Here is a 15,499-nt window from a genome sequence, read left to right as displayed (position 1 = left end):
ACACAATGCTGGAGGAAGTCTAAATTGATCAGACCTCTTAGGAATTGTCTGGTGTTAACGTACTAAAGATCCAATGAATCACCAATTCTTCAGAAAAACGTCAACAGAAATATGTATTTTTATGACCAAAAAATGTTCACAGAATGTTCACAGCAGCATCATTCTTCCTAGTCCCAAACTGGAAGAACCCATATGTTCATCAAGTGTAGAAGGGAAAAAATACATTTGGGTATATGCATATTCTACATGAATTCTATTCTGCTATGTACACAAAGTACTGCTACATGTAACAGGAATGAATCTCACAAACAATGCTGAGTGGAAAAAAAAAAAGCTAGCACAAGAAAAAATATACCGTAAGATTCTACTTATATAAAGTTCAGAATGAGGTGAAATTAATCTACCGTGCTACAGATGAGGATGGCGGCCCCACAGAAGAGGATGCGGCAAAGACTGGCGGGCACCGGGACGGCCTCTGTGGTTCTAGTGTTGCTCTATTTCATAACTTGGATGGCTGGTTACAGATGTGGGTCACTTTGTGATAATTCACTGACCTTTACACTTCTGTTTTTTATACTTTTCTTTAGGTAAGATTTATCAAAAGTTTAAACTGAACTATAAAATTTCTACATTTTTTTTTCCTGGAAAAGAAAAAATAGCCCAAAAAGTCTGATTTAAAAGTAACTTACTAAGTGGAGTCAAATTATCTTCCCTCTATAATCAATGGACATTTTGACAAAGAAAAAAGCCTTTACTTTCACAAACTTAATAAAATCATATTTTCCAAACTGATAAACAGTCACATGTTAAAAAATACTCTTTATTTTATGTCACATGGATAAAACTAGAAAGACTAAATTTAAATCTCTAGGGTGATTTTAAAATAACAATTTCATTTTTTGATATAAATTAGTATCTTTTATTTTGGGGGTGCTTTAAAGAATTAAACCCTCACTAGATAAAAAATGAAATATGCCTTTTTGTTGTATAAAATATTCTTCTTAATTTCAAATTTCAAAAGATCCTTTACCATTTTGATATATTTAACAAAGGATAAACATTGTGTCACTTAATGCACTTAAATAGATAATGAGGAATAATTTGTAAGCAGCGTTAGTGAAAACTGTTTAAGACAAATCAGCTTCTAGGAAGATAAAGCAGTTTGAATATAAGTTCTTCTCCTTTCCCTCCCAAAATGAATAGAAGAAATTTATTTTCTGTAGAAACTAAACCAGAAAGGCTTAGGACTTACAGAGACATAGACAGTGTGACAGCTAGAGGGTTAGGGATCAACTGGGGGGAGAACTGGGAGTGGGTGACAGTGAACACACTCCAACACAGTGGGAGCCTCTTGGTCCCCCTCCCCCATTCTGTTCCAGAATACACAACGTCACAGACTCTCTTTCAAGTTACCTCCGAAGGCAAGAAAATCAGAGATTCTTCCCTGGGGTAACAATCTTTACAGAGACTGGTATTTGAGGGGCTTCTAATAAACAAAGTGGCTCATCAGGGGTCATCCTAAAATGGCAATCACCAGTGACACGTGGGGACCATGCACCCAGAGCTTCCAACTGGCTTGCAGTATTTCATTCTTAAAATATAAAATAAAGCCAAAAATCCTCAGACATTCAAGGAATTTTGAGTGAACAGCTACCATACTGGGAGAAGAACTTAAAAAATACTGGCATTAATGTCCTCAGAGATAGATGAGAAAACACTGCATTCAACATATGAACAGGATGTTATAAAACAGCGACAACTGGCAACTCAGAAAGAGAAAAAGAGCTCTTCGAAGTTAAAGCATGATAGCTGATGTAATAATTCAACAGATTTGATAATAAAGTCAAGGACATTTCCTGAAAACAGATTAAACAGAAAAAATGAAAAGCTAAAAGAGAAAAGAAAATTAGAGGACCAATGCTACACCACAAGGGTTTAGCATCCAAAAACACAGACGTTCAAGAAACGGCGACTGGAGACAATGGGCAGCGGGGAATTACAAAAAGAAACATTCGAGAAAACTTCCCATTTGAGAAGGACATGAATCTCCTGACTGAAAGGATTCACTGAAATGAAATGCCCACTTCAGTGACAACAACAACAAAACACCCACACCAAGAGCAACGTCTCAGTGAAATCAGCAACCACATCAGCATGAAATTTCAGAATATCGGAAATAAAAAAGAAAGACCTGAGGACTTCCAGAGGGGGAAGAATAGATCCCACACAAAGGAATGGGCACCAGGATGTCACCAGGCTTCCCAACAGCGGAGCTGCATGCTAGAAGACACCAGAGCAATGCCCGCATATTTTGAATGGAAAGTGATTTTTCAACCTAGAGTTCTCTAGCTAAACTACCAAGAGTAAGGGCAGACTAACACATTTTTAGACAGAAGGTCTTGAAATTATTGGAGGAGGTGCCTTATCTCAATGAGGGAGTAAATCAAGTAAAAGAAGTAAGTGGGATTCAAGAAACACAGAAGGAATTTCCAAGAACAGCTGTGTACCAGGCCTAGAAAGCAAGCTGTCCAGATTATAAAGGACAATTTCCAAGGAGGAAAAAAACAAACAAACAAAAAAACAGAACTGACAGAGGTTTAATAATTGTGTCTTAAGTTTTTAGGTAGCTTATACATAGGCTTGAAAGACACTGATGGAAATATATGAAAAACCACCATTAAACCCACAAAAAGCTGTAATCAAGAAGCAAGACAATCACTAACCCTAGACAAACAGAGGGAGAGAAGGACATGCAGTAAGAGTAGCAGCGGGCTCAGCGTCCAACACTGTAACAGCGTCTGATTTAAGACTCAACCCCAAACTGGGACACAACGCTGTGAGGAAAGGAAAAGCATGAGGAAGAGAGGTTTTAACAGTACTCAGCTTTTCAGAAAAAGACTCAACAGGTAAAGTGTAAAATAGGTAAATTAAGGAATAGTAACATAAGCATATTATTTAGAAACATGGAGGCAAATACCAGAAAAATAAGCTTATCTTGTTGAAAGCTCTTCCTTGGAAGTGGAAGCAAGGGACTACTATAATTCGTCAAAAGCTCTTTACTACCATTTAATTTTTAAAAATTTATTTTTTTTATAACAGCCTTATGTGAGATAAAATTCACATACCATACAATTCATCCATTTAAAGTGTATATAAGTCAGTGGTTTTTGGTATAGTAACAGAACTGTGCCACCATCACTACAATCAATTTTAGGATATTTTCATTACCCCAAATATTCATTTATAGTCACTCCCCATTTTCCCCAAATCTTTATGTTGTTGTTTTTAGCTTTAAATTGTGGTAAAATAGAAATAATACAATTTACCACTTTAACCATTTTTAAGTATTCAGTTCAGTGGCATTTAGTACATTCACATTGCTGTTGAACCATCGCCACTATCCATGCCCAGAACGTTTTCATCTTCCCATTACCAACAGAACTGTCCATTGCTTCCCTCCCCAAATCTCCTGCTGGAGGCTGTTCCACTGTTCTACTTTCTATCTCTATGTATCTGGTTCTTCTAGGAACCTTCTAGGTATCTCACGTAAGTGGAATCATACAATATTTGTCATTCTGTGTCTGGCTTATTTCACTTAGCACTATGTCTTCAAGGTCTATCTATGCTGTAGCATGTATCAGAATTTTATTTTTTTAAAGTGCAGTAATATTCCATTGCATATACACACATTGCACTTTAGTTATCCACTCATCTGTTGATGGACACGTGGGTTGCTTCCATTTTGGCTATTGTGAAGAATGCTGCTATGACAATGTGCATAAATATTTATTCAACTCCCTGCTTTAAATTTTTTTGTGTATATACCCAAAAGTGGAATTGCTGGATCAAATGTTTAATTTTTGGATGCATGGCCATACTTTTTTCCATAGTGGCTGCAACATTTTATATTTCCATCAACAATGTACAGCTGTTCCAATCTTTCCATAACCTAGCCAACACTTAACTGTTTTCTGTTCTTTGTTTGTTATTTGATTTTAATAGTAGTCACCCTAGTAAGTATGAAGTGGTATCTCATTGTGGTTGTGACTTGCATTTTCCTAATTATTAGTAATGTTGAGCACCTTCTCATGTGCTTTTTGGCCATTTATCTGGTGGAGAAATTTCTATTCAAGTTCTTCATCCATTTTTCATTTGGTTTGTTTTTGGTGTTGAGTTTTAGGAGTTATTTATATATTCTGAGTATTAACCCCTTTATCAGATATATGATTTGTAATTATTTTCTCTCATTCTGGGGACTGCTTTTCTATTCTGTTGATCATTGCCCTTTCATGCACAAGTTTCTAATTCTGATGAAATTCAATTGTTTATTTTTTCTTTTGTTATCCATGCCTTTGGATTCATATCCAAGAAATTACAGCCAAACCCAATGTCATTAAGCTTTTTCTAAGAATTTTATAGTTTTAGATCTTACTTTTAGGTCTTTGATGTATTTTGAGTTAATTTTTGTGTATGGTGTTAGGTAAGGTTTCAACTTCATTCTTTTGCATGTGTATTTCCAATTTTCCCAACTCCATTTGTTGAAAGACTGGCATCCTTACTGAAATCATTTGACCATATACGTAAAGACTTAGGTCTGGGTTCTCCATTCTGTTCCACTAGTCAATATGTCTATCTTTATGTCATTAAAAACAGTGTATTGTTTCATTACTATAGCTTTGCAGTAAAATCTGCAATCAGAAATTGTGAGTCCTCTTTGTTCTCTTTTTTCAAGATAGTTTTGGCTACTCAAGTTTCCTTGAGATTCCATATGAATTTTAGAACAGATTTTTCTTTTTTTGCAAAAAATTTCAATGAAATTTTGACAGGGATTGCATTGAATCTATAGATTGCTTCACGTACTATTGGCATTTTATTTTATGTTTTGTTTGTTTTTGTTCTGAGGGGAAGTTAATTAGGTTTATTTATTTACCTATTTATTTTGATGGCGATACAGGGGTGAACCCAGGACCTCGTGCATGCTAAGCAAGGGCTCTACCACTGAGCTATACCCTCCCCGTCCCTGACATTTTAACTATATTAAGTCTTCTAATCCATGAACAAAGGATGTCTTTCCGTTTATTTATGTCTTCTTTAACTTCTTTTAGCAGTGTTTTATCTTTCTGAGTGTACAAGCCTTCTACCTCCTTGGTCAATATGATTAAGTATTTTACTTTTTTGATTTATTGTAAATAGAATCTTTCATTTCTTTTTCAGTTTGTTCATTGTTAGTGAAGAAAAGTATCATTTGATTTTTGAATAAGACCCATGTATTTCACAGATAAAAGTTACATATATCAAAAAGATGAGAAATATATTGCAATTCTCCAAAGCTCAAATTTAATCAGAAAGGAGATAAATTGTGTTTAAACAGTTTGCATTATTCAATCAGATTCTGAACTTGAAATGAAAAAAATGCTGACATTTCATAATGTTCAGTATACTGCACTATAAGAATGAAAGTAAATTTCCATATATCTTCTTGTTGATCTGTAATTTCCTTATTGCAAATAGAATTTGCTTTGGTTTAAAAAAAAAAATCACACCCTATAACTTACTTCACCAGAGATGAGAAATATATCAACAGAGAATTATCTTTTGCAGTATCTGATTTCCTATACTCTCTTCTTCACATATGTGGGTTTTGCCAGATTCTCTCAGTATTCTAGCAAAACTCCCCATCACCAGAGATGTTCAATAGAGGTTCTATATGGGGATTTCAACCCAGACTGGGTAGGTGAATGGGAGGAATTTGATTATTTTATTTCTTTTGCTTCTGCTAGTCTAAGATCATAGCAATTAAAGATGCCAAAGACATTTGAAAGGTTTGGAGTTAAATAAAATAAAATCTACAACAAAACAAAAATATTCAGATGAAAACTTCTGGTTCAATAATTACATTAGACCTAGCCAAAGTGGCTTTGCTGTAAGTCTGAGAACGTGCAATTTGAATGTGAGGAAAAAGTGATAAAATTACTTTCAGAATTCCAAATGTCTGCACAAATGCCAGATTAGAACTCTAGGGAAAAATGAATTTGTGAGATCTTCTTTCCTTCCATCTATCGATCAATCCAATGTTTACTGAATCACTGTTACATTCCCAACACTATGCTAGGCACCAAGGACACAAAACCACAAATGAATATTCAAGCCCCTGCTTTCACAGATCTCATCATGTAAGGTGGTAACATGCAATGCGCAGGGTGCACCTCAGGTCGGAGGTGGGCAGTGAGGGAGACGTCAGGAAAGGAAGAGGAGGCTGGGGCTGAGCCTTGAAGAACGAATAGGAAGCAGGGATTGTCTCTAATGTACTAGCAGATTAATCAGAGAAAGTCTGCACATAAGTCAGTAGGGAGGAAAAGCCATATTAAAAAATACTTACAAAACAGTAAGATGAACTGTTACAAGACAGACGTGTTATAAAAACAGAGAAGAACAAACTGGATGGGGAAGGGAAACCCAGCATAGGAAAGGCAGCAGCCAGGAGCCAGTGTCGGAGCTGAATCATGGAGGGTCTGCAGATACTCGGCAGGCCAGCGACATGGGGAGAAGGGCATTCTAGGCACGGGGGGCGGTGTGAGCACTGGAACAGGGTCCAGCAGCGCGGCAGGAAAGAGCCCTGCGTGAGTAGGAATCTGCATGTGGTTTAGTCTGGCTGAAAGTGAAATGTGGCTTATGGGGCAAAAGGAGGGGTGGGAGGGGAGCACGGCGAGAAGAGCAGGAAGGAGCAGGGAGATGCTGGTGATGACGCCTTCATATTTCTTTTTTTTTTTCCCTGAAAAACTGCTTATTTTTTTGAGCGTTAAGGATTTTTCTTATTCATCTGTGAGAATACTTGATACAATAAATATAGAAACTTTTGTCACTGTAAAACTTTTTGAAACTTTAGTCTTAAGTTTTATTCACCTTTAATTTACAGAAGTTTTAAAGTTAAATTCATTGCTTTTTTTTTTTTTTTTTTTTTTTTTGGGTAACTGATGCCACTGTTTTTACGTCTAGAAAATCCAGCTGGAAAGTCAAAGGCCTAATTAACACGTGGTAAAATGGGGAGAGGAGAACTGAGGCAGATTCAGGATGCACTGAGGAGATGGGACCGACAGGACGTGGGAGGAGACACTAGCAGAGGAAACCACCACCCGGAAGGCGAGGTGCCATCAGAGGACACCCCCTCACGCGGACGCCTGAGCCGGGCCAGCTGAGGGTGGAGGGGGGGCTAGGAGATCAGCTTCACGACTCCAGGGGAACAAGGGCGACAGATCCACACTTGCTCTTTCAAGGGTCAGAATGACTGTCCCCAGTTTCTATAGGTTCACAAAACCCTGAGTTCTCTCTTAAGTCCATTAGAAAGTAACTTTTAAAACTTCACAGTATTATAGTAAATCTTAGCATATCTATGACTTTGATGGTTTCATTAAAATGGTAATTATCAAACTGAATTCCTTTCTAATTCCACATGATTCAAGTGATCAGTCCATTTTTCCTTCCAGCAAAAGCCTAAGTTTTCTCTTCAGTGGATCTACTTTTTGCTCTAAATTCTATGACCAGCAAGAAAATTAACCTAATGAAACAAGTCAAAAGAACACCTTTCGGTTATTTAAACTACGTTTTTGGCTTTTATGAGTCCATGGTGGCCTGACCTTGACATAAGCTTTTGGGTATATCCAAAAAATTGATGGGAAAAACAGTGAATTAAGTGCAGATATCTAAGCTTATTAACTTAAAGCAAAACAATCTGAATTCACTCTGGCTATGGGAAACAGATTACTCACCTGCGACCACATTCTGAATATTTACCAATATTTTTTAATATTAAGGCAGCTGTTAGTCGGATGTGTTTAGTTATTGGTCCCTCTTTTTCATCCTTAAAAAGAAAAAGAAAAGAAAAAGAATAAAGATCTAAATCATACAGTGCTCACACCTTTACAGATAAGGCTTTCAGTGCTTACTTACTGTAAAATCTCGAAAGACAAGGTTTCTTGATCCTCTCCTCAGAGCCATAAGGGCAGCACTGGGATGATTCACAATGGCCTTCTGCGCCCTGGGAGCTGAGCTTGTGCCCCCCACAGCTGGCTGCCTAAATTGACGAGGGAGAGGAAGAGACCGTTAACACGCTGCTGCAGACAGACTGACAGCCAATGACCAACCTGCCAACCCCTACAGTGGTTACTTTGAAACTTTGGATACAGGATGAATAAAAGTTCCCAATGGACCAGCGTTAATATTTACACTCTGTGTCAGCCTAGGCAAAGGGGCTCTTTGTATCAAGGAGAAGTTAAGTCTTTTATTTTCCAATCTATCAACTTTAAAGCAAACAACAGTGTTCTGGTGCAGCTCATCTATAAATACAACATAGTATCAAAGTTGTAGAGTTCACATCTCTGAATGCAATGTAAAGATGTTAACAAAGAATAGTCTACAACTTGAGCCGCAATTTATTTTTGCTGAACGGTACCCAAGAGTAAAATAATAAAATCTAAGAATGTACTGGTACAGCTGTAGGTCACCCAGGAAAAGATAACCTAGTATGACAATAATATGAAATTATGCTAACCACTACATTTCAAACTATTATTCTGTTGCATCACTTTATTTTTCATCATTATTTACTAATTTCAATCAATCCTTTCAGTATAGCTCTACTGTAGCTCTACTGTCCTTGAGGAAAGATACAGAATGGAGGGACTGCAGAGACAGATTTTACATTAAATCAGATTCAAACTACTCTAGGCTTCACCCAGCAGAAAAGCTGCATCAGTGTCTGTTGCACCCTGAGGAGGCAAGTGGGGAGAGCACAGGCTCGCAGGTGGGAAAACCGGATCTCTAACACCGTAACTAGCTGCGGGACTTTGAAAAGTTCGGTTTGCCCCTTAGTGCTTCAAGTTTCGCATCGGTAAAGTGGGGATACTTCTGGTACCTTTTTACACAATTAAAATAACTCTGAATATTAAATAAGTTAACATTAAAGCAATCTTTAAACTGTAAACCAGTTTTTATCTGTACTACATATAGATGTCTACAGATAAGGGTATCTGTATATGGATACAGATAAGAATGATTATTAGATTTTACGTATAAGTGATAAAAATTTTTATTGTAACTGATGTAGCAAATATTAACTTCCTCCAAATATGAGCAAAATTAAACATACTGCAACATAAGTTACATGTCAAAAATCCCTGTGTGACTTTATAGTCGGCCCTCCGCAGCTGCAGCTACACATCCGTGGGTGCAGTTACTTCAATGACTTGTCTACAAAGTAGAATCAAAATGTTAGAGCTACAAGGTACTTAAGAGACCGTGTAGTAAGTACCACATGTGGTCCAGCCACTGTGAAAAGTGATGCCTAGAACAGGGAGCACATACGTAGCTGGTTAAGGTAGAGCTGGACTAGAACCCAGGATTCCCGTCCTCCAACACGCTAAGTTGCCTTTCACTGTTACTATGTTTTGCTTAGTTTCCTGATTTTTTTTTTTCATGTACAACAGGAAGTAACTCATGTTCCTTACTTGGTAGAAGATTTTTGACTTCCTGCTTGTCCTGGTTCATCTTGTTTTAATCCTGCAAGCAGGGCATCCTTTGAACAGTGCTTGTCCTTTTTGAGAAAGAGGAAGAAAAAACATATGCATCATGATCTTTAATGCAGCCAAGCGAGTGACCGATCAAATAGCACTAAGAAGGTGTACCTGTAAGTGAGTAATGAAAGAAAACCTCTGCCGCTGAAAAGGCTCACAGCCTTCCCAAAGACACTGCCCTGGATATACGTCCTTTCCTCCATGTTCAGTGGCTGCATGGTAGAAAACCTGTGAGGGAGTCTGAAACCACCTGCAAAAAATAAAAGCAGTAGAAATTTTCTGACACTTAGATAGAGTCTTTAAAGTAGAAAACCTGCTCTCCTAATTCAAAAGCTCCCGACCAATATACAGAAATATCAAGCAAAACAGTGCAAACAAATCTCAAGTTCGTTTTATTTCAAAGAATATTTTAAATACTTCTGCTTACACTCCAATACTCAACTGTTCTGAACACTTCTGGTAGTTTGTTTTAAGCTTTTCTGTTTCATTCTTAATTCCCTACCTTCAATCAAGGTCAGCTAAGAATCTCCTGAAAGTAAATGAAATTTCATTTTAAAACACAATAGAACATTATCTTATAAACAAATACCATACTTGACTGTGCTTTTAGAAGCTGCTCAAGCATTTACTAGATTTCAAATTACATATAATAAACTCTAGTATATTCAATCTAACAATCTAAATGCTTCAAATTTTGGAGTCTGACTTTTTACCTGAATTCACATTCTGTATGTCCATCCATGTTTAAAAAGTCACATCTCTCATTTCTCCAGCATCACATCTTACTCACTCAAAGACCCTGGAATTAGACCCTGCGGCTTATTAATACGAATGTCTGAGTGTGTCTGGCCCAGAACAGAAACCTGAAGAAAATCAGACACCATTCTCCCTTATTAGACTACATGGCAATGAGCGAGAATACTGGAGTCCAGACAGCAAAGAATACATCAAAAGGCTTCAATTACTAATCAATAACTTAAATATTTGTACAGTCAATATCTTTAAAGTTTATGGCAGAGCTCTCTCAGGATTTAATATTTTATGGATGTCAGATAAATATGTCTATATTTGAGCTAATTTTTGATGTGGAGCACATATATAATATTTCAAATTAAGAGTCCCTTCAGGAAATGATAGGCATTTTAAAATAAATTTCCATCAAAATAACTGAATACTGAAATATAAAAGACAATGTCAAAAATCACTGTAGATAACATATTTCATACCATTTATATTCATCTGTATAAATACTTCCAAAAAGTTTATCATGAAACTAACATGGATTCAAAGAATTAACATAGTTAAAATGTCCATACTACACAAAGTAATCTACAGATTCAATGCAATCCCTATCAAAATTCCAATGGCATTTTCCACAGTAATAGAACAAATAATCCTAAACTTTGTATGCAACCACAAAAGAGCTGAAAGAGCCAAAGCAATCTTGAGAAAAATGAGAAGCTGAAGGCACCATGCACCCTGGTTTCAAACTACATCATAAAGCTATTGTAATCAAAACAGTATGGTACTGGTATAAAAACAGACACATAGATCAATGAAATAGAACACAGAGCCCAGAAATAAACCCATGCATATATAGTCTGTTAATCTGTGACAAAGGAGCCAAAAATATATAAAAGAAAAAAGACAGTGTCTTCAATAATTTTCCAGTGTTGGGAAAACTGGATAACCACATGCAGAAGAACGCAACTCAACCACCATACAAAAAAAAATTACTCAAAATGGATTAGAGACTGGAATGTAACACCTGAAACCACAAAACTCCTAGAAGAAAACATAGGTGGTAAGCTCCATGACATAGGCTTTGGTGATGATTTTGTATATTTGACGTCAAAATCAAAGGCAACAATAAATAAAAATAAAACAAGCCAAAATAAACAAGTGGGACCACATCAAACTAAAAAGCTTCTGAACAGCAAAGAAAACAATCAACAAAGTGAAAAGACAACCTACTGAATAGGAGAAAATGTTTGCAAATTAGATATTTGATAAAGGGTTAATATCCAAAATATATAAAGAGCTCATACAACTCAGCAGCAGTAACCCCAAAATTAAAAAAATGACTAGAGGTTCTGAATAGACATTTTTCCAAAGAAGACATACAGATGGCCAACAAGTACATGAAAAAGTGCTCAACATCACTTATCAAAACCACCATGAGCTATCACCTCACACTTGTTAGAATGACTACTATCAAAAACACAAGAAATAAACAAGTATTGTTGAGGATGTGCAGAAGAGGAAACCCTTGCCCTTGTCCATTGTTGTTGGGAATGCAAATTGGTGCGGCCACTGTTGAAAACAGTATAGAGGTTTCTCAAAATATTAAAAATAGAACTACCATATGATCCAGCCATTCCCCTTCTGGATATTTATCCAAATAAATGAATACAGTAACTTGAAAAGATACGTGCAGCCCCATGTTCACTGCAGCATTATTTACAGTAGCTAACATACAGAAACAACCTAAGTGTCCACTGACTGATGAATGGAAAAAAAAAGTGCACACGTGCATGAGCGTGAGCACACACACACAGATGCACAAACAGGAATTACTCAGCCATAAAAAAGAATGAAATCCTGCCATCTGTGACAACATGGATGGACCTCAAGGGAATCATGCTAAGTGAAATATGTCAGGCAGAGAAAGATACATATCCTATGATCTCATTTATATGTGGAAGCTGTAAAACAGAAAAACAACAATACAGACCCCTGCCCCAGCTCATAGGTTAAGAGAAGAGACTGGAGGTGCCAAAGGCAGGGGATGAGGCAGGGTGGGTGTGAAATGGGGGAAAGAAGTCAAAGGTACAAACCTCCAGTTATAAAATAAGTACGTCATGGAGATGTGATTTTTAAAAGTTTACTATGAAACTACAATCAGTAGGTACGTTTTTAGTTTTAGAATTTCTTTTAATTTTCAATACTAACAATGCTACTTTGTTAGTATGAAATAAATATGACTGGATCTCTAATAATTGTCACAAGACATTTCTTACTGTACTTTTAAGATTTTATCTAAATACTATTAATTTATCAGTTGAAAGGTATAACTGTTTACACACACACAGACACACGTGCACATAAACCAAAACCCTATTGCACTACTCCCTGCCACTAGTCAAAATGATACCTATTTTTAAACTACTTTGCAATAATTAAATGAATCAAGTTTATTTACAATACATAAAACTGATTAATTTACCAGCCACAAGAAAAAAGGAAAAAGTTAGTGCTCCTTTAAATCGATTTAAATTAGTAAATATACCAACTATATACAACACTGTGTGTGGTTTTAAGACAACATGAATGTTTCCGTGTTCACTTTACCTGCCTAACCCAGAATCATTTCCCTCTTATCTACTATCTGTCCCCTCAACCTAAGTCCATTTTCTCTCTATTCATCTAACTATTCAAGTCATACAAACCAGTTTTTGATTGTGGTGCAAGGTGAAGTTCTAAAACAATGAATGAGGATGGCCGTAAGGATCATATGAAGGGGGAAAGAAGTTAAGGTTTCCAAATCCATTGTATGAAATATTTGGATTTAAAATGCTCAAATGCAATTTCAATGCAAAATAGTGAGTTTTCAGAATCCTGCGGACTCTTCTGGGACGGCAGAAGGGCAAGGCACGAAGTGGGACGCCACCACTGCTCAGCAGTGCGTCTAGAGCAGGTTTCCTTACTGCTACTTTTTCATCAATAACCAATCCCCGTTTCCCAAAATAAACAGCATGTTCATTTAAAGATATCAAAAAAATTTCAAAAGAGCATCTGAATGAAAATAAAAATTCCCTGTGATTCAAATATCCAGACTGCTAACCTTTTGGTGTATGTCTCTTAAGCCTTCTCCGTGTATATGTGTTTTTAAACAAAACAGGGTCCATTTCTAATACAGTTTTATATACTGCTGCCACAGTAAGGCTCTATGGTGCCATGTACAAATTAAAAGAATGCCCTTCCTTTAGGATCCTTTATTGCTATCTGCTGCAAAAGTGTTGTAATAAATAATTTCTGGCATGTACAATGTGAATGGTGCCCCCCCCCAACACACACAGTTTGAGGGCACAACCATAGGTTGGAAGCACTAAAATTCATTTTACTTACTAGTAATCTAGCTTTCATGGTGGTTGTGAGGCTTAAATGTGGTGATACATATAAAATTATTTGGCAAACAGCATGCCAACAGTAACTGAAAGCTGTTACCATCATGGTCAGCAGAAGCAGGGTCACGGTGGTAAGCACTAGTAGCCTCTGTTTTTTTAAACTTGCTCATCTTACCAGTCATCTACCCTGAGATCTTTCCCACAATATTCCTAAACTGTCAAGCCTTGCTCAGTAAATTTTAGTCCACCTCCAAGTGAATGCTCCTTATTATCAAGTGACCCTCCCCATTACTCACAACTCATTTTACTAATTTCTGCTCCTGAAAACACTCCCCAGAGAAACTGCTCTGAATTTTTCACCTTTGGTAAACACTGAACCTCTATCTTACTATTTTTGAGCTTGTCTTTACCTGTATTAGTGTGAGTTTGTGAACCGAGGGACTTTTATATCTCTGGGGGAAAAAGGCTTATTACTGAAAGAACTCAAGTTTACCCTATTATTCTTAACTTCCTCTTTCTCTATATTAAAAATTGTCATCATTCATACTTTCCTCCCTTTGGATATGAGCCAGAAGTGGCCACTATTTCCAGGGTTAACTCCTTCACTTACATACTGGATTCTACTGTGCTCCTCCATAAACCATCCCTTCTTTTGCATCTTCTATCTTTTCTTTTCTACGGAATATTATACTTAAGTGTAACAATCTATATGCTACTCCAACTAAAACAACAGAAACACTTTTCACAAAAGATAGAAACTAGATTTATAGCATCTGGCAAAGTGGTATAAAATTTAATTAATACCTAATACATTTATTACAGTAACTATATCTGACACTTTTTTTTCGCAGTCATTGGCCACCTTTCAAAAATATATATTATTTTCAGTTTCATCATCAATACAATTTATAGTAGCTAGTCCTTTATTCATCACTTAAAGAATTCGATCTATAGCTCAGGATTGGCTTTTATTCTTTCAGTGAAATCCCTTTCAGCCAAATTCTTTTTTCATTTACCCTAGTGAAAAGCCGTTTGGTTCAACTGAACAAATTATTCACATAAGGTTACTAGGTCCAAGTTTCCTGACCCCAACTACCCTAAGCAAACACTTCAGGTTAAACACGTTCTATCAGAACTTTTAAAAGCCAAAAACTATTACTTTATTGGTGTAATTTATACCATGATTATTATTATCCCTTTTCCTACCATCAAACAGTTTCTTAGGCATCATGAAAACATAAATGAAGTAAATAAAGCATGCTTTTTCTACCACCTTAAGGTTTTATTATTTAAAAGCCTGAAATCTATGCAGGAAGCTATATATATTAATAATAACACATTATATATTATGATATTTTAATAATTCACCATATGTAAAAGAATGATTTAAAAACAAACATCTGTAACTGTAACGCTAAGATTGTTTCCTTTGTCTTTAAAACACAACTAAGAGGGCTGAAAACAGCACTTCAGTTCAGATAGTTTCATTTAGAGTTGTTTTAATTGCTCAAATTCTTGGCAGGCTATTTTTGTTTAATGACCAAAAAGTATTCCATGTCCCTCTTAATAGCCCTCCTGCTGCAAAAAAATTTTAATTTGACTTAAAACACATGGGATATGTATTTTGCAGGAAAATTTCAGTTTAAAAGCAAGATGTGCATTTAAATGTTAATAAATGCACATAAATGAGAATATGTATCAGAAAATCTACACTGCAAATATATTTTCACTTAAAAAAGCTGTATTATTAGTTGTATAACAATTAACTTTTACTTCAACCCTTGACATCTAATTGTTCTACAT

The 15,499-nt window shown here is 36.2% G+C and overlaps 1 protein-coding gene across 1 annotated transcript in view; it reads right to left on the bottom strand.

The window, feature by feature from the left end:
- The window catches only part of ARID2 (AT-rich interaction domain 2), a 137,094-nt gene that overhangs the window by 3,146 nt on the left and 118,449 nt on the right, over window positions 1–15,499 (bottom strand). The window contains exons 17-20 of the mRNA XM_031462714.2: window positions 9,681–9,819; window positions 9,504–9,589; window positions 7,948–8,071; window positions 7,767–7,858 (exon numbers count right to left, since the gene is read on the bottom strand). Of these exons, the coding sequence (XP_031318574.2) occupies window positions 7,767–7,858; window positions 7,948–8,071; window positions 9,504–9,589; window positions 9,681–9,819 (441 nt within the window). The remainder of the gene's footprint in view (window positions 1–7,766; window positions 7,859–7,947; window positions 8,072–9,503; window positions 9,590–9,680; window positions 9,820–15,499) is intronic.

The sequence above is a fragment of the Camelus dromedarius genome, chromosome 11 (assembly GCF_036321535.1).
Source record: "Camelus dromedarius isolate mCamDro1 chromosome 11, mCamDro1.pat, whole genome shotgun sequence".
Lineage (NCBI taxonomy): Eukaryota > Metazoa > Chordata > Mammalia > Artiodactyla > Camelidae > Camelus > Camelus dromedarius.
This window is presented reverse-complemented; position numbering and strand designations above follow the sequence as displayed.